Source organism: Ambystoma mexicanum, chromosome 4p (assembly GCF_040938575.1).
Source record: "Ambystoma mexicanum isolate Mex_15411 chromosome 4p, UKY_AmexF1_1, whole genome shotgun sequence".
In the NCBI taxonomy this organism is placed as follows: domain Eukaryota; kingdom Metazoa; phylum Chordata; class Amphibia; order Caudata; family Ambystomatidae; genus Ambystoma; species Ambystoma mexicanum.
The window spans coordinates 271679293-271699941 of record NC_090927.1 but is presented as its reverse complement, the minus strand read 5'-3'; the positions used below and the strand labels follow the sequence as shown (position 1 = coordinate 271699941).

Here is a 20649-nt window from a genome sequence, read left to right as displayed (position 1 = left end):
AGACTGCCAAGAAGCTCCATGAGGGAAGGCCACATTAGAGGAAACATCCCAGAGACAACACTAAGGGTCAAAGGGCCACACCAAGGATAGTGTTAAGAGAGGAATGTGGGACTACAGAGAGTGGAGCAGTGGACAAAGTCCAGCACACAGAAGTGAGAAAAGCCAGAAGCACGGCCGACGGTAAACTGAATAAGTCACAGGAGGTGAGAAGGGAAAGAATAGGGCTGAGACCTCAAAAGCAGTACGTAAAATGAAACGGTTGCAAATTTGTGATACTGCTGGAGAAATAATGACGAAAAGGCATTAAGGAAATAGTGCTAGCAGTTTGAGTATCTGATGTTTAAGAAAACTCCTGAAATAGCGCTGTAGGGGAGTTCAAATGAAGCGAAATAGGAGATGGAGGAAAGAAGATGAGACTGGGATCCAAAGTGTACACAGAAATAGAATTACCTGAATGTTGGGATTTGTACTGAATCAAACTACAGAGAAATTGATAATAGCAAACGGGTCATACTGTGATCTGTAGTAAACCCAACTGAAAACAACACAGACTTATAAAATACTGAAAGTTGGGCGTTGTATCGGACCCAAACTACAGAGACATTGAGAAGAAGAAGTCTTACATGTGGTGAGAACCAAAGAGCTAAAATAAAGCTGGGAATGGGAAACTATTGCTTGGTGCAATTGAGTGAAAAACAACAACCATGGAACTGTGAACTATGGAACTATGCATGCTGGGCTTAGTAGTAAAGCCATTCCATTAACTATTTAGCTGTAAAGCCAACCACAAAAAATTCAGACCTTTAGAAGACAAAAGTTGCACCGGGTTTAGTGTTCACAAGACAATTATTCAATCGCAAAGGCTGATGGACAATTTAGTTCGGCACATGTTCCATATAAAGGGATATTCTTAGTTGTTCAATATTGCATGTGGAAAAATAAACTCTAGTTTCGAAATATATTCGCTTTCAAAGGTAGCTCCAACGTGAGTGACAAATTGGCTCACAAATTACATCCATGTCTTAAACTGATACATATGACTGCACACCTGTCAAGTCATCGGTTTGACTCGTGTTCATTTGAAATCTCAAGTAAAAGGCAAAGGTTTTATAAGCCACAGGTTATACATCCTTTCAGTGGAACCAAGGTTAGGTGACAGGTTATGATATCAGCTTGCATCAGAGAAGAGATTCACCTTCGCATCATGTAAGACTCCCATGACATTTGATCAGAGGATTAACGTAACAATAATGCTGGTTTTCCCAATCATTGCTGAAATCCTTTTTGGATCTTGGTTTTCAAACATTATTGGTGCACCTTGTAGCAATGCATTGTAATGACAGGCACACCACCATTTACTTAGTAAAACCATAAAAACCTTCAATTCAGAATCTCGATATTTACACTAAAGTAACACACTCCTTCCCTTGTTTAGAGTGAATCACACCAAACCACACACTTTTCTGTTGAACATTAATATATCAAAAGCAGCTACCCTAGCTGGACATAGAAAGATATAGCTTGGGAAGCAGGAATAATCGCCTTTAATGTAGGACATAAATTCAAATGTCAGCATGTATTTCGAATGTCCATGGCTAGGTGGAAAGGAGTGTAAAACATTTCTTCTTCATAAGCCTTGCAGAAATCTGGAAAACATAGATTTCTTGTTGAGCTTTTTGTAACAGAAAAGTAAAATTACTAAAACGTGTTTTCTGGAGGAAATAAACACCAGAAATCCCTAATCATTGCTTGGGCGCATGATGAGCTGACTCTATAGAGACATGCCAATCATACAGCAGATTAAAGTGCAGTACTTTTTATTCCCAACACAAAGGTCTGCACCTGCGGCTCTCTGAATGTTTTGGAATGCCCATTGAATACCCTCCATAGGGTAGATGTAAGTTGTAGTCCAAAACATTTCGAGAGCTGAAGGTTGCAGACGCCCAGCTCTACATAAATATCTTGCTGCCCATTGTGTAGTCAAGTAGCTCATTCAATACCCAGGCAGGTGATGAACATACAACCGCAATTTAGGAACTAATGCATATGAAAATAAATCCCTTAAAAAGAAGATGTAGCTTTCATCCGATGCCCATTTTATAAAATATATACAGGGCTTGCTTTGTAAAGGTGCTAAGGATAGACTCAAATTCTTACAAACATTATCCAATTAAAGGGTCGTCATCATCCTCATGAAGCTGCAGGCGGGAAAACTGGCGCAGAGAGGACATCTTATTTTTCATGATGACAATAAGACAAGTTAGAGTGGTCAACACCATGAGGACACCAACAACGATCCCGATAGCTTCTGGAAGATGTACGCACCACTGGTCATTCAACAAGCACTTTGTGTTTGCAAATGTTCCATTATTGGGTTCCTCCTTCAATCCCAGTATGTGGCACATCAATGGGTAAATGTCCACGCTGTTTATGGAGGCCTGCTTGTAACCTTTACGGAAGGCAGGGCCGTGGGCCACCAGAAGGGGGTGCATGCTGGGTAAAGCATTGTCATAACCATGGGTTCCATCTAAACAAAAGAAATCGGATATTAATACATGAGTTTGCCATTAATGGTAAAAGCTGCTTTTCAATATTGTAGAATATATTTTGAAGTGGTCCAGAAGGTGCTTGCTTCTTTAGCAGATGTAATTGCCCCACATAACTCTAATAAAAACATTAAAACACTCTTCCTTTCCTCATCTGGTACAGTCCATGTAACTATCTGTGGATTTAGCATAGCCAATAACAAAGCACCATGAGAAGGTAGTTCTTTAAAAGAAATGTGTGAACTGATCATTGATGATATACGTTTATAATGCATTTTACATGGTGGTTCGCATAAAAACACATAATTTATTCGAGAAAGTTTAAAAACAGCATTTTATGTATAGAAAATGAAGGCTCCATGAAATTAAAACTGGACTTTTAAGCGCTCACAATTTTACAAACATTGTAACTTATTCCAAGTGCTTCTCCCTTACAAAATAATGTTCCTGCACCAGAAAAACCTTCAGCTTGCTTCTGGTGTACCAGAACTCCTTTTTAGGAAGAGATTTTGTATAGCATTGCCCATGATACCGGATACATTATGCAACGCAAAGTATCACTGGCCCCTTTAAAGTACTGCTTGCTTCCCCAATTTGGCTCTCGATTTGATCAAGAAAAGCAATAGAACGGTTTCTGGATGGATAAATGGTAATCTGTTTTCTTCAAAACTATTTTAAATCAGCGTTGTAAGAAAATAAAGACAAAAACACATTCAAATAGAAGAATAACAGGAGTCCCTGGTCAGCGCAGGGTTTATTGAAAGATGCTTTCCCACAATACAGTGCTAAGGTTGTAACAGGTTCTTAATGACCAATACCCTGAAAACTCTGTTCTGGTCTTTCCAGTATTGCAGGTATGCTAGTGGAATGCAGAGTACATGCTTTATTGCACGTGACGTGAATAGTGTGTGAACACCCCGAGACAGTCGGTAGGGAGTGGCCTGGCCGAAGAGCAGCCTGGCCGGTCTTTTTGCAACTGATCTACTTAACTGTTACCTGGAACCGGCAACTGAGGAAGAAATTTGAAGAATCCTATTTTGTACAACTGGCTCAGGAGTAATTGATTTTGAGTGGTTGTAAATGGAACACTGGTGAAGTCACATAATTCAACAAGTATTAGCAAAGCCAACAAGTTTGCCTGTTGCCATATGCTTGAGGAAGCGGAACATGAGAACTGTGGCATTAGCGTGGAACATGGCGAAAGCACTGGACATGTATTATTTAGTGTCAATGTTAGTAGTGGTTAAGAAAAGATAAGCATCAGCAATCTAAGCATGTTATATTGTTGTAGGCAAGAACTGAAAGTTGAAGTGAAAACATGCATATAGATTTGACAAATATCATTTGTATAAGTACGGACATAGATTGTAAGACATAGAAATATTTAACATTTAAAATACACTTTAATTGGGTACATATTGTTATTTAAATACTTAAAAATGTGTTAACGTGCATTGCAGATTTACGTAAAATTAGTCCAGTGGTTTTGCAATCGAAAGTATTTTTCCATTGCACGTTGATCTCACATTGAAATGGTAAGTACTATTACATTTTGCTTGCATTCTGATCCTTAAAGTCATGGATTCATAATAAAAACACGAAAGGCAAAAGTACCACAATTCAAAGGTAAAACCAAAGGACTAGACATACCACCAGCGCCCAACATGGAGCAGCCGGAGAGATAGTATTCCCAATGAACTCCTATATAACGGGGGAAGAAATACATCAACTCTCATGTTATTATTTTTAGAATTTTAATTATGTTCCTAAGTAGATAAACCACACACAAATGGAGGCCTCTTTAACAGCATCACAATTATTGCTGCTAGAAATGTGCCGGTAACTGCTTTTAAGATTAGGAGATGCATCTATTTAGCACACAATTCTACCTCTTTCCTCACACTGGAGTGTGGAGAGCTTTTCGAAGTTTGTGGAAAAAAAATAGTTACTCAGGAGACAAGATTGCTCATTTTATTAAGCTTTGGAAAGTTAAAAGTCTGAGTTGGCAGTGCTGGAAGACCAACATGTAACCTGTAGGTTACAGACACATCTCTGCAGCAGGCTCATTAACCAAGAAGAACAAATTATTTACCCCAGGTATTGTTCTTTCTACTGGATGTTCCTCCTGCGGATTCCTCATCTTAGATATTTCCATATGCTGCTTTGCAGGCTCAGATTTCTTTTTCGACACCAGTGCGCGTTGTGCAGCATCGAGTCGATTGTTCCTCGACGGTTACCAATCCCGTGTCCGGACGTGACGTTGAGGCTAGTATAAAAAGCATGCACTTCACCGCACCCGTTGCCTCAGTTCTTAGTTTTTCCCTCTTTCTACACAGCCGTCATTTTTTTATTGGACATTTGTATGGCACCTATACACAAGTGTTTCCAGAATTATATTACCTGCAAGGGCTTTAAAGAGAGGTGTATACTAAAATGATTCAGCCACAGTCAGAGGGATAGGCTGGGAGGGCTATGAGGAATCCGAGGTAGGAACATCCAGGGAGAAAGAACATTACCAGGGGTAAGTAATTTGTTCTTCTAATGGATTGTGTCCTCCCATGGAATTCCTCAACTTACATTCCCATAACAGTTTTGTAGATGGAGGTTGGAGAAGTGGAATTTTTGTGTAATGTTCTGCACAATATCAATCATTCAGAACTGGTCTTCAAAATCGAGCATCAATCCCTGGCAGATTGTCCAAGCAATAATGCTTTGAGAAAGTGTGCAGTGAGGACCAAGTTGCAGCATTGCAAATGTCATGCACTGAAACACATCTTTGGACAGCCCAAGTGGTTGCCACTCCCCTGGTGGAATGGGCTCTATAGGTTTCTGGGACATCTTTCCCCGTAATAGAGCAGCACTCCGAAATGCATAAGATGGTCCAATGTGATAAGATTTGTTTGGTCACGGCTTGGCCTAGCCTATGGCCGATATAACCAATAAGCAGTTGGTCATCTTTTCCTACATTTAACATCCTAGAAATGTAGAAGCTAAGAGCCCTTTTTGGGTCTAGCCTGTGTAACCTCTCTTCACCCTTAGATGATAACTTTACCAGCTTTTTATCATCTGTGTCAGATGCAAATCAGACAACACATGGGGAAGGAAGGAGGGAGGAACATTTAGAACTACCTTCTCCTTAGAGAATGTAGTAAATGGTGGTTTGCAAGACAAGGCTTGTTGTTCCCTAACTCAGGGAACAGAAGGGATGGATACCAAAACAATAGTTTTCAGGGTTAATCACCAGAGAGGACAGGTTTAAATCCCAGGACGGAACCATAAAAGAGACCGGTGTGAATGCATTTGTCAGCTCCTTGAGGAAGTGTATGGCAATTGGCATCTTAAAGTATGTGCCTTGCTCAGGTGTGCGTTTAAAAATGGATAATGCAGGTATCCCTTGACGGTAGCCACCTGCAGCCCCCGATGGCCTAGTTGCAGCAAAAAAGGAAAGTACTGGCAGTGTATTGCAAGTGAAAGGATCAATATCTTTATCTCTACACCAGCCTGAAACGTATACCAATGGCAATGGTACAGTGCTTTTGTTGCCGGTCTTCTGTCCAAAATCAACACCTCAATCACGTCTTATAGGAGGTCCCAATCTTTGTATTTTAACATTTCAGAAACCAGGCGTGCAGGTTCAGAGTTCTGATTCCTGGGTGAAGAAGATTGCCTTTCTCTCTCTGGTCCACTCTCTGGGCTAAGACAAAATGGAGGGCAGATGGACATGTTTAGAAGGCCTGGGTACCACTTCCTCCTGGTCCAATCCAGAGTAATCAGGATCATGGACTTTCCAGATTTCCTCAGCCTCCTGATGACATGACGAATGATGGGGACTGATGGGAACGCGTACAGGAGTGGACATTCCCTGTCCACTACAAATGCGTCCTCCAGAGCTACCCTCTGAGGAAATTCCCTGGAGCAGAGCAGGTCACATTTCCTGTTACTGGATGTGAACAGATCCACTTGAGGGGTTCCCCAAAGAACCAAGGGGCCCGATTCACAGAACGTTTTCGTATGGAATTGCGCCATTATAAGACACTTCCATGAATCAGGCCCAAGATCTCTAGCAGGACTTCCTGAGCTAACGCCCACTAATCGGAGATCGTGCTGTGACTGCTCAGAGTGTCTGTCACATTATCTTCTCTGGTTAGGTGAATAGCCAAAAGAGAGATCCTGTTTTGTAGTGCCCAAAACCAGTTCTGCATTGCCTTCCTGTACCAGTGGTAGTAACCCTTCACCTCCTCTATTGTTGAGGTAATGAATGGCCACTGTGTTGTACGTCATTATCAGGAAGTTCTTCCCTGTACGGCAGGCAAGAAGGCCACCAGCATCAGCTGAATGCCCTCAGCTCTATCAAGTTTATATGTGTAGTCTTGATTCTGATGGGGATCAAAATCTGCTGATCGGGGCGAGCTCCCCATCCTGTGAGGGAAGAATCTCTGACTACTGTTATCTCTGGCCAGGGTTGCCAAAAAGGTTCCTCTATCATCACATTCTCCTTGCAGGCCAACCACAGTAAATCTTGTGAGACCTGGGACCCGAAGAAGGTCTGTCATCCTGCCTGAGAATTCTGAGCATTGGGATCCGAGGGCCCACTGGAGGGACCTCATCCTTAGATGGGCTTTTGGCTCCAAGAACATGCAGGATGCCATGAGGCCCAACAACCTAAGAAAATCGAATGCCGGTAGATGTTGGGTGTTCTGAAATCTCGTTACCATCTGCAAGATATGTTGAGCCCTCACCCCGAGAGGCAATGCCTTCCCCCCGAGGAAGAGTCCATGACTACTCCAATGAATTGCAGTTTCTGGGACGGTGTCACGTGGTACTTCTTGAAGTTGAGGGAGAAGCCCAGTTTGTGGAGAGAGTGGCAGGTGCTGTTGAAATGTTACAGAGCCTGTCGGGAAAATGAGCTCTGATTAGCCAATCGCCTAGGTAGGGAAGATGTGCATCCCTGCGCTCCTTAAATTCACTGCCACCACTGCCATCAACTTTGTGAAGACCCTCAGGGCGGAAGTGAGCCCGAAAGACAGTAGTCAAAACTTATAATGAGAACTGCCAATGGCGATCCTCAGGAAATTTCTGAGATTGGAATGTATAGGCACATGAAAATGAGCATCCGGAGGATCGAGTGACACCATCCGATCCTTGACCTGAAGGTTTGGAGGATCTGCGAAAGAGTGACCATCTTGAATCTTCCCTTCCTGAGGAACTTGTTCAAGAGTCTTAGGTCCAAGATGTGTCGCAGTCCTCCGTCTTTCTTGGGAACCAGAAAATAGGTGCAATACCAAGCCTGGTATAGTTCCGCTACAGGAACCCTTGCCACAGTACCTTTCTCCAACAGGAAAATAATCTCCTGTAGAAGGAGCAGATCTGGTTCCCAAAGAGATTGCTCGGTCGGGGGAGAATCTGGGGGACTATGTAGAAATGGGAGACAGTACTCATGGGCCACTGTCTGTAATGCCCATGCATCAAAAGTAAGCCATTTGGGCAGATGTTGGGTCAACATGCCTCCCACCTGGTTTTGCGAGCAAAGTGCTCAGCGAGGTTTTGGAGATGTGGTACAGGGCAGTGAGGAAGTGGTTGCCTGGGCAGTTTTTCCCCCAAGGCCTCTGGGGGGCACGTGTGAACCTCCTTTGTCCTATCTGAGTAGCTTGATCTCTTCCCATTTGGCCGAAAGAAGAGTAATAATGAAAGGAACACCCTCTCTAAGTCTGCGCAGGTGGTTGTTGCGGTTGTGGCTGACAGATGGCTGCCCCGAAAGATTTCGTAGCAGCCTTGGAAGCTTGTAGCTTTTCCAAGCTGTGGCCTGTCTTTGTTCCAAAAATGCAGGCTTGATGGACATCGGCGGCAAACCAGGACTTGCATAACCATGACAATCCTATAACTGCACTCAAGCCCATACACCGGCCAATGCAGTGTGACGCATCAAGGTCTGACTCCATGAAGCCTCCTTGCCATCACTAGTTGTTAAAACTATCTCTCATCTCCCCTTCATGAATGTTCTGCCGCATGGGAAATTACATTCCGTAATGTATAGGTGCATTTCGACATACAACAAAATGCATCAATGGCTTTCAGTGCCATGCTCCATGCAAAGAATACCCTCTTAGCCAGGGTGTCGTGCTTTTTTTTGTTACTGTCTCTATCCGGGGGGGGGGGGTGGTCGGATAAGCTGCAGCCTTTGATGTTGAAGTAGCTGCCTGCACCACCAAACACTTTGGTGAAGGGTGTCTGAAGAGGAAGTCAGGGTTAACAGAAGAAGGCCTGTACGTCTTCACCAATTCATTATTTAGAGCAGGAGTGGTGTCTTCGTTCTGCCAGTTTACTAAAATGCAATTTTTAATGTGCTGTATGGAAGGGCAGCACAGGCTCCTTGGGAGGGCCCCTACCCAGAATGTACGTAAGGTCATCCTGGCTAATCTCCTTAGCTAGACGCCCCCAACCCAATACTCAATCACCCTATTCATGGTCGTTCTATAGACAGCACTAGGGTGAGTGTATGTCTGGCATGTCCAAATTCCACCTCAGGGGAGGTATCCAGACCACTGGCTTCTTTCAAGCAAGTGGCTACGCCTTCAAGCCAGGATTGGTCTGAGACCAACTCCTCTGGAATATTGGATATTTCAAAACCTTCATACCCAAAGGGTACAGCATCATCTTCCTGCTCTTTGAAGATGGACCTGAAGAATAAGTCTTAGATTTGGCTGAAATACTCATCTCCAAAGATATTTTCTTTGATGAAGCCTCCATGGTTAACACTACACGAGATGACATTCCTGAGGACTTCAGACTCAAGCTCTTGGGTGCGTGGGTCGAAACCTTGCAGGACTCCCTGCCAGTCTTGGACGTTTGGTGGGTTCAACAGCCTTTTTTTGCTTTTTCGAGGGACCAGTATGGGTCACCTTCGAAAAGACCTCCATTTTCATTCAGCAGTAGCAGCGGTCTCATCTGGAAAACGTACCTGATGCCTGTCAGGCGAGGAGTCAGAGGGCGAGGAACGATGGCATTGTTTCTTAGACAACTAAAAGGAAGAGTGATGGGAATCACTCCTGGATCTTGACTGCTTGGAATGTCGAGTTAGTTTCTTGGGTCTATCGGGAGACTTCCTTTTCAAAGGTGTGGAAGATGAAGACCGACCGACGCAGGGAGAATTTAGATCTCTCCTTCAAGCACTTCCTGGCCATCAATTGGCAGGAGCTGCACTCTATGACCTTCTGTTCTGTGCCGAGGCACCAGAGACAAATCCTGTGCAGATCAGTGGTCAACATCTTCTAATCACAGTCCACACATCTCTTGAAGCCAGTCTTCGGCGAAGACAGTGGGCCTCATTACGACCCTGGCGGTAAGGGGTTAACGCCAGCGTTAGCTGCGCCGACCCCTTACCGCCAATTACGAGGTCCCTTAGCGCCATGGCGCTTTTAACACCTGCTTTTAGCAGGTGTTAGAATCCATGGCGCTAAGGGACCATGGAGTTAATTACGCCACCGTAATTTACGGTGGCGTAATTAACGCCTTCCCCACTCCCATTATGCCCTATGGGGCAAAAATGGGAATGGGGAAGGGTAAATGGGGATTGGGGACTTACCGCCCCGCCAAGGTCGGAATGGGGCGGTAAGTCCGCCAACCACCATGGCGTAAACGTAGTTTACGCCATGGTGGTAAAGTCACGGCCCAGGCGGTAACTTACCGCCTGGGTCGTAATGAGGCCCTGAAAAGACATTAGTCGGGATATTCGCTGAGGCGAATGGAACTGTTCCGAAAGCGTGCTGTGCATGCAGAAAAAATATAGCTTAGGCAATGGGCGATGTGCGTGCTGTTTATACTAGCATCAACGCCACGCCCGGACGTGGGAATGGTAATGGTCGTGGGACATCGTCTCGATGCCACACAGCGCCCTCTGGTGTTGAAATTATTTTCAAGACTGCTATGCAGGATATGGATTGATCCAAGATGAGGAATCCGTCAGTGGGAGGACACAATCCATTAGAAAGCTATTTTACTGGATGGTTGAATCCCTCTCTGCTCTTAGACTCACACCTCCTAAATCTTGCAACCTTTGCTAGTGACTTAGTATGCTTCAGAAAAAGAAATCTAAATGAAACCCGTCACCTAGTTCACTGGATTATTGCACATACAGCATTTATCTTATAGTAAACTGCAGGCCCCATTTTCCAATCCATGCAGTGATTCGGGAGTACCATTCATAACGCCACTTATTTAAGCTGTGAGACAGTTATGGTATCGAGCGATGACACAGACAACTAAAAGATAGTTTGAAAACCTTTATTTTACTGGTCAGGATGGTGGAACGCCTATCTTGCCCTAGCTTTAAGGTGGGAATGTTCCTTATCGGAAAGTGCACTACGGGAAGTCTAAGTCTGTCAGTCCAAAACAAAATACTGTGTGTCAAAACCTATGCTTGCCCTCACTTCTATAGAATAAGAATGTGTACGGGACTTGATAAACTCAATAGTGTTCAAAGTAAAAATAGTTTGGCAATTGAGTTCTTCTGTAACTCCATTCCCCAAGTTCAAGGCACTCAAGGTTTCACAGGCTTCTCAGGATTCACTTGTTAAAAACTTCAAAGTACCTTATTTGCCTTTTCTGGGTTCCCTCTCCCCAAACTCAAAAGCCCTTCGGTTTACACTCTTCAATGGGTCTCCCAGGCTTCTCATGCCCAAGCTTAGACCCTTCCGATTCCATAAAGTTCACTTTCAAAACCGATGTTCAACTGGTTAAGTTCCACTTTCTTTAACACAAAAGCTCAACTTGCTTAACACAAAGGTTCCACTTGCAAAACCATGACAGTTCAACGGGTTTCCTTCACCCATTCTAAACAGCTCCTCTTATTTCACTTTAGTTTGTCAAGCAGTTCACTTGTTCAATGGGGCACCCTTGGTCGTGGTGCTGTTGTCAGACCGCACTGTCCACCCACTACAGGTTGCATAACCAGGTGGCTTGAGCTTTAGCTGTGCCATGTTGTTAAAGTTCATTAGCCAAAATCAGATTCTTTTTCAACATTCACTTTTTTTGATACATTACTGTTTCTTCATAATTTCTTTACTGAGTTTCTGTGGTTCTCCTGGGTCACTCCACTGCCTGGAAACCTTCGTAGTATATATTTCTTTATGGTGGGGTAGCTGCGACCCTCCTGGATCACTTTACTGCCTGGGGTCCACACCGATGCTTAATTACTCTTTATAGTTTTTCTTGGGGATTTTACTCACAATTCATCTCTACGCATAGCTCGCTTTTTCTGTCAATGCCTTTTTGACACAGACGCTGTTTATTTTAATGTACATTTCACATGGAGACTTTTGAAAATGTCCCTTCCCAACTTTGAAGGAGTATGACCACTCTGATACAATGTATACTTTAAAACTGATAGAATAGAAGTTTGTCCTCTAGCACTCACAATCAAAGTCAAACAGGGTGTTTCAGCTCCTCACACTCACCAGCTCCCCTTTGAAGACTTTCCTTTCTATTGCGCTTGCCACAAACCTCAGGAAATGCCTCTAGGGGTTCTTCCCATACCCCAGAGACACTCCAACTCTATCACAGTGCCAGAGGAGGGCGAGCAGTCCTCTTGATGGGTGGAAGGATGTCTCCTCAGCTAGCCTCCTTCCTCTGCCTCGTCTCTGTCCCAAGGAGCTCCAGCTCCTAAGCCACACCTGCCAGGACCAACAGCTTTCTTGTCCCTCAGAGTCTCACCTCCTTTCAGCTTCCCTTCTGGCTTCACGGCCATGTCTGCTTCTGTCACTCCCAGGACTGCTACTGCTGTTGCCGATTTCTCCCTCCTTTTTATACACCCGTCACTGGTTAATGGATTGCAGTTGGGTATACTTTGTTTCAATTGCCTGACCTTGTTATTGGGACATCTCCATTGAGTATGCTGGTCTGCCTGTGTTTGCATCTTCTTTGTCCTAGTACCATAGTGGTGTTTTCACATAGGAAGTCTGTATTCCTCCCGACTGCCTCGTCTTAGTCACAGTACTTGAGTGGTATTTTGGGAAACGAAGATGGCATGCCTTAATATAACCCATGAAGGCTGAGTGTGGGTTGGGTAGGTCAATGTCAGAGAAGGGGGGATACCGTATCTCAGTTCTTGAGCGGTACACATTATAAGAAGGTTGTATCACTTTTGGTTTTCTCTTCCCCACCTCAATGTTATGTTCATAATGGCATAATCCTTGTTTTATTACTATAATGATAGTATAACGATAGTAAATTGGGGTATGTTCTGGTCCTTTCGTTCATTTAATAGAACAGTTCATGAGTGACAATATCCTATGACAGTAGAGGGAGGGTAGGATAGGCCGGAATCAGAAAAGGTGGGATACCTTGTCTCGCCTTTGGGTATTCCTCTCCAATCCCTGAGGACCCTTTGCCCAGGTGATACTCCCTCGCTAGTCCACCCCCAGGATTGGGATCCAAAAGGGATGGTTCTCCCCTGGCCCCATGTGTAGAAGATCCCCGGGGAGTAGACAGGGAAAGACCCACAAGTTTTCACAAAGCGCAAATTAACATTTCAGATTTCTGGGTGCAGGATTATAAAATACACAGATACAAAACTCTACCTGAAGTTATCACCTGTTGAAGTCCTCTGCAAACTTGAGGCCTGCCTTGCCCCGATCCAGAACTGGACTTGAGCGCCTCCCTCAAACTAAACCCCACAGAGACTACTCATCAAGAGCAAAGAACATCCCCACATTTTGACCTGGTTGTCTACCACTTAAAATAACACTGAGCAACGAAATCTCAGACAACATGGTGCAACTATCCCTTCTGCAGAAAATTATGCCTTTCTCACCAGACTTCAGATCACCATGCAGGCCCGATCCCATTTCATCTGGATGGTGCAAACACCTTCCTCACCAGCCTAATCACCATCACCTCAGCACATGCGAGAAACATTTTCCACCGTGCTGTAAGTCTCAAAGTACCCTAATAATAGGACCACGCTTTCCAAACTCATTGCACATCACTAGCTACCCAGAGAAGCATGCACAACCTTTAAAGCCAGTTGCATTAGAAATAAAGCTATCACTAGGTACACTCACCCCTACCTGCCAGACAAAGTTACCATCTCTGGCATTCAATGCATCACCGCACATCAGGACCTTACCAGGCTAGAACAGTAGAAGGTCAAAAAAGAAAGAACCCTAAAAAATGCTTTTGCGATCTAAGCTGTGAAACGTCACACCCATCAACATCGGACTCGTTCCCACCCTCATTGAAATTTTGAAAAGAAAATCAAGTCACTCATCATCAAGGAGCACCTACTTCACACCCCATAAGAAATATCACCCTGAACCCACCCAGCCCAAACTCTAGGTGCTGATTACACTTTGCAGCACCCCATACTGTTCCTCCCCCACGCTCCATCTCAGGACGGTTACATTTCCCCACAAACTATAAATGTGAAGGATTTCCTATGACCATAAATGGCATAGCGGTAAAATATGCTATATTGTAAGTATTGTCCCCTCCCCTCCCCAAAACCATCTAATGTATGCCTGCAACCCCTATCGACTTGCAATGCTCAGCTCCTTCCGGAAGCTAGGTACATGCTTAATAAATGCCCAAAGTAAAATAAATAGCGCATGAGGTCACATGTTTGCAGATTGTAAGGAGATTATGTACTGTTCATTACTGGTTTCTTCCTTTTCACGGAGAGGGGAATTTCTTCAGCAGAATTGGTCTAGCCATTTCAACCCTAGCTGTAGCATGATAGCCTTAGACTGTCTTTCCATCAGCCACTGAAGCTTGCTAAGACATGTTGAGTCAGGATTGCTGTTTGATTTCTATCCCTCTGCTTTTATTCAGAAGCTTAATACAGACTACTCTATCTTTATTGACCTCCTCTCTACTTACCATTGACCCATTTGCTTCTTTCTTGCCAGATCAAGCAGCATCCTCCCTCAAAGATATCATTCAATCTACTCTCAATACTCTTTACCCTCCTCAATCTTTTCCCCCCTCATGCAAACCTCCTCAACCCTGGATAACTCCTACACATCTTTCTCTGAGATCTTCCTTGCGTAAAGCAGAACGCTGCTGGACAAAAATCCCAATCTCCCTTGGACTTAGTTTCTCTTTCCACTCTGCACTCTTCATATGATTCTCATCTAACTGAAGCTGAAAAGTGTTAATTCTCTGGGCTTAACCTCACTTTTTCTCACCTTCGCTGCCTCTTTCAGATAGTCTCTCGCATCCTGGTGCCTACTCCTCCTGATCCCGCGCTCTCTTCCCCCTTACATCCTCAGACTTTGCTGATTTCTTCATCTGTAAACCTTTCAACCTACATTCTTCATTTAACCAAGAGTGTGGGAGCCCCCCTACTGAGGACGAACATGGAACAAATACCCTGTGCTATGGAATTTCTCTACTTAGCGGAGTCTACAACCACGTTTTATCTCATTGTACCCTTCACAGAGGAAGAGGAAAAATATCCATTTGCATATCAGTCTGGTCTCACCCAGGAGAACATTCCAATACAGAAATGCTAGGCAAATCTGCTCTGAACAAGAGTACCATCAGCAACCCCAGACATGTTTTTCGGCGTTATTGGGCCTCCTCAGTGAGGTGAAGCAGAGTCTCTCTAAAGCACAATGAGCAAGGGGTCCAACGCTGGATTATCAGTATCAGTTTGTTTCCACCCACAATGTTCATTTACTAGTCTTCCTACTCTTTCTTCTTGTTCTCTACCTTCCTCTATTCTCCCCTTCTCTTTCCACCTGCTCTTGGATTCTGACAATGTGCCTTTTCTTCGCTCTGCTCATCCTACCACTTCACCTCTTGACCCTCTTATTCTCTGCAGTTATCTTCAACGTATTCTCGATCTTACCGGTATTTATAATCTCCCTATGGACTCTGCCATAGGGCCTTCTTTTAAGCAGGCGATTAGTATTCCTTTACACTACTCTGGATTTCGCCTTCCTGAAAATTACTGACCCACCTCTCTCCTTCCTTTTCTCTCCAAACTGCTTGAAAGAGTCATCTCTTCACAGGTGATCGCTCATCTCAATCTCCACTCACTACTTCCTCCTCTACAATCTGGCTTTCATCCAGGTCACTCCACCGAAACTGCTCTCCATGTCTAAAACTCACTTCCCTCTGCTCACCATCTCAAACATTCTACTCTTCTTTCAGTTCTTGCTTCTCTGGTTCTGTACATCAGTAGTTTACTTCCTATCTGTGAGAAGCCAGAAGGTGCATCACCCGCTAGTCCCTGGGGGTCGCTCTCTCAGGTGGCCAGACCCTGAGGTGGGACCAGTGCTGGTGGATCACCTGGGGAGGGGTCCTCAGGGACCGGGACACCTTGTGGTGAGACGCGATATCCCCCCATCCCTTTGACCCAACCTACCAGGTAGGATATCTGGGGACTGTAACCGCCGTCCCCTTCCCTTCATGAACACTGCTACACAGACAGCACGCTCTGGGAAAAAACAGACTAGTTTCCGAACAATGTACCTGATATGTCCCATTAGCATGGTCAGGCAGAGTCAGGCAATCAGCGTTAATGACTCATACCTGATCTCCATTGAACTTCCCCACAAGGATAAAAGGCGGAGCACGAGAGCACACTTTGAGCGAGGCAAAGCACACGAAGGAGCAGTTTCTTCCAGGCCACAACTGAATCGATGGAGAAAGACAACAGTTCAAAAAGAGACAGAAGAAGGGTGATGGCCTTGAGCTTTTTCGACTAGTGATCGTTATACTCTTGAGGATTTGAAAGTAGCACGTGTAAAGTCAAGAAGTTAAGCAAGAGAATCCTATTCTGTGTGTCCGAGATACTGCATGACTGGCCGAGTCAGGGAGTAACAGCAGCTGCGGTGGTATCGTCCATGGCTCCTGGATCAAAGCCAAAAGCAGAACCTTCAAAACAGCCGGTGAGTCGGGAGTAACTGTACAAGGCCGATCTGTGTTTAAATGAAGGATACGATCAGCAACAATGCATCCTCAGAGAGTGAACGTTGAAGCATTTGACGAAAGACAAATACGGAAAGCTGATCAGTGTGTTGAACATTTTATGAGAGAAACAAAATATACAAGTTTGCAGAGTGGTCCGGCACTGTGTGGGTGCTCAATCAAAGGTCTCTGGCAAAAGTTGTCTTATAAAGAAACACAGCAGCGAAAACTTCGATATTTCAATAGTGACATTGCAGATGAAAAGGCGATACGCGAAAATCGAAGGGGTCATGAGAGGGTCTGAGAAAAACCTTTGCACAATCGAAAGTCTTCAATATAAGTGAACTACTCATTAAAGTGAACCCTACCAAGGCCAGAGTCTGGCTGAGGGAGGCCTATTGGGGGTGCAAGTCACAAGTGGGTCCGAGCCCGATCGAGGGAGACCAGTTGAGACAATGTGTAAGAAGAGGGTCCGAGCCCGGCTGTGGGAGACCCAGAGTGAATGTTATAACTGAAAACGAAGGACAGTGAACTTTTGAGTAGAAAGAACTTTAAGTGTTGTTTTGGTAACCCGTGACATTCTGTGAGCGAGAGACTTGTGGAGAACGAGAGACTTTATCGCAGAAGGTTGCATTTGATTTTTGAACTGCATCTTGGTGATCAAAGAAGCTAGAGTGTGTTCCAAGCTCAAGAGTGATGCCTTTTCCTGTGTTGAAAACGTGGGGAAGGGGATCTTATCTCTCATCTGTCCTGACATATTGTTTCTTGAACACTCTTTTGAATACATCATTTTTTAACACCATTTATATTTAGAAGTAAGGATTGGCGATAGGTTTATTAGTATAGGCCCTTCTTATTTTGACAAGACTCCACTAGGACTGTGTTATTTCTACTTTGATGGTTGTAGCTTGTTCCCATCCTTAGATCTAGGGTTAGACAGGCGTTGATCCAGCCCACTGAAGTTCAATAAACGCACTTGAACTGTGATCACTTGTGTCTGTCTTCACTGCTGAATATCATGCCTTCCTTACACTATCTCACTGGTCATACCGTTTCTGCCTCTTTGGCTGGCAAATCCTTCTTTGCCTGTCCCTTTCAATATGGAGTTCCAAAGGGTTCTGTACTTGGCCCACTTCTTTTTTCCATGCTATTCCCTTATTGGATCTTGTTTCCGGAAATCTTTCCTGTCACTTGGATGCTGATGATCCAAATCTTTATTTCCTTTTCTTTGCTTAGTTCTGCATTCCGGACTTGAAACACAAGCACTTTCTTCACCTGAATCCTTTCAAACCTGAGGTGCCTTTGTTTCTTGCTTATTGAACTTCACTGCCTCATCCAACCTTGGCTGCGTCTTCCCCCCAAATACTCTTCTTTTCTACCTCTGCTCCTAACCTACTTGCCACTTTTGATTCTTTTCTAGACACATCTCTAACACTGCTCGTACCAGTCTCTTACTTCTCTATAATATTCTGTGCCCTTGTGCCTCTCTCTGTTCATGTTTTTACACTCCTATCACTTCTCTTGTCTTTTCACATCTTGATTACTACTCTGCTCTCTTGGTTGGCCTTCCTTCTTCCCCCTCAGTTTATGTATAATGATCTCCTTATCCTCTCGCTCCTCTATTCCTTTACACTCCCTTCTCACATTTGATTAACATATTTTTCATCATTTCCTCTGTAGCCTCCATAAATCTATCCATGGTCTTGCTACACCATATCTTTCTGCCCTCATCACTTCATACTTCTCCTCTATTTCTCTTAATTCAAACTCACTATAACTAGTTTCTGTATCCTATGCCACACTGTGCTTCATCTCATTTTGCTCATTCTTTTTACTTGCCCCTAAATTCTGGAATGCTCTTTGCCTACCTATCCAGTCCTCTACATCTCTGCATATTATTCATACTCGTTAAAAGAATCACTTGTTGTCACACAATTGATGATTCCATTTCTTTTTTCCTTTTTTATTTACTGCCAATTTAATTTTCCTATTCATATTTCCAAACTAATTTTACTGTTTATTACTTTAATTCTACAGCGCTATATGAGTTCCAATAAATTCAAATATAAACTTGATTTAACAATCATTCTTAATGCTTCTCTCACCCCAGGAATCGTCCATCCACAAAGGGATTTCGCCCAACAATAGGCACTCACTCACTGCAGGTCAGATCTATAGGCACTCTTGTCACAGTTCATCACAGTCCGGAATGACCTCTGCCAGTTTCCAAAGTTAGCGGCCACTGTCTTGATACTGTTATATTGATCATTGGAGAAATTGGAGGTGCATGGAGGAATGACCAACAGGAACAACAAGTATTCAAGAGTTGAAAGGGTCTAGCAGGTCTGAATATGGCATGGCTAAGGAGAACAGGGTGAGCTGTTCCTTTAACACTCAGATCGGAACTGCTGCAGGAAATCAAGGATTTCTCTTCTTCCTTTCCAACCTATCTTATGACCCCTCTATGTCACCCAAACTGGACGAGGTGTTGGGGAGAAAAAGTAATGTTGGAAAATACACCCAACGCCCCAAACGAGCACGAAAATACAAGCGTCGAAAGTCAGTGTAAGAAACCACAAAGTGAGCAGCCCCACACATAGAAACTGCCCAATATAGGCCAAATGAGACGCCAGTAGCCACGCTTCAGTGAGCTATAATGCACACACCTTACATTTGAACATAACCATGTTTCCTTAATAGGTACAGTAGCATTTAACACTAGTCAGGGAAATGTTGAGGAGCACACATAATTATCGCAACCCTTTACACTAACTGAATAAATAACACATGTAGGACTCAAGACCCAGTTCTTCGAAGCATGAAAAACCCCCCTCCCCTCAACAGAAAATATCAGCCAGGCTCTCGCAGAGAAGCACACATGTACCAAGTTGCAACTTCCCACAGCAAGACTAAATGCTGCACAGTGATTGGTAAAGGCAAGGCGGGCAAACATCTACCCAGGCCTGAAGTGCGGTACAGAGGTCATGAAAAAGCAACAAAGAAAATATCAGACCCCAGAGCTGAAGGACAAACAATGTACATGGACTGGTCAAAACACATCAGCTTAGCCGAGTTCCCAAGTCTGTGTTCAAAAGACATAATGTATGTTCCTAGGCTGTGCATCAAAATGTATAATAATGAAGGTCACAAGCTAGTAAGAACCAAGCAATGAGCAGTAAGGAGTACGCTTGCCCAGACAGAAAGAGCAATGCACAACACTTCCCTCTGTAGGAAAAATTATCACTGAAAGAGCTGCAATTGCTAAGGAAGGAGCCATACAAAACACCATTACACAGTAATGTTTAAAAGTAGCATTAATCAGGTATCAGCAACCTTTATGGAAACTCATGACTAACCCTCGCAATATCAAAGAGTATATTTATATTACTAAATGCTGTATATATTTCAAACCTTTTTATAGCCACCATATAATTCTTGGTGATATACCTCACCAAGAAGGTTACGGTGGGTTTAAAAAGGTTTGGAAAACAGACCTTTCACACTAAATGTGAAAAAGCACACACATACCCACACCCCCTGTAAGAGAATTAAGTTTGCCAGCAACCGATCTCATGCGGTCAGAAGCAGGGAAAATTGAATCATGAGAAAGGAAGGAGAGGTAAGTAATGGTTCCAATGAAGAGTTGGAAAGTTGAACTGGTGATGAACAGTTCACAATGATGGGAACGGTAAGACGGTGCCAACCGATTAGGTCAAAGGGAAGGGGATGTAAACGTTTATTTAATTGTCACATCTCACACAAGGATTGGTTGAAAATTACTCAGTCACTCACTCCACGCATACTCCTCCTGAAACAGCCAATCAAACGTAAGGCTTAGCTGATACAAACTTAAAAGAGTACTAGCCAATCAGCACCATGAGAAAGGAGATGTTCTCACTGTCAATTAATAAATTGTCATCTTGATCAGGTCACAAGGGAAGAATAAGTCAATAGGGCTAGATAGCGTATAGATTAATCTATAGTGTAAATGACGATATCAAATCAGAAGCCGGAAATATGTGAATAATTTGTAACATTTGTTGTAATTTCTCTTCTGTAATTTGCTTTAAAACCAGCCATTTTTCATTAGAGTGTTGAATGTCTTTTGATAATTCCTCCCGGCCTAGGCTCTGTGTGTTAAACGACATTTTAGTTTTTCCTCACACCTCATGCATTATTTTTGGACTATTTTGGC

General features: G+C 43.7%; 1 protein-coding gene across 2 annotated transcripts in view; it reads right to left on the bottom strand.

The window, feature by feature from the left end:
- Nucleotides 1-1521: 1521 nt before the first annotated feature.
- Nucleotides 1522-20649, bottom strand: part of ENPP4 (ectonucleotide pyrophosphatase/phosphodiesterase 4) — a 356128-nt gene continuing 337000 nt past the window's right edge. For both annotated transcript variants that reach the window (XM_069605799.1, XM_069605800.1), the window contains exon 4: nt 1522-2527. In XM_069605799.1, coding sequence (XP_069461900.1) covers nt 2163-2527 — 365 coding nt within the window. In that variant the 3' untranslated portion in view covers nt 1522-2162. The remainder of the gene's footprint in view (nt 2528-20649) is intronic.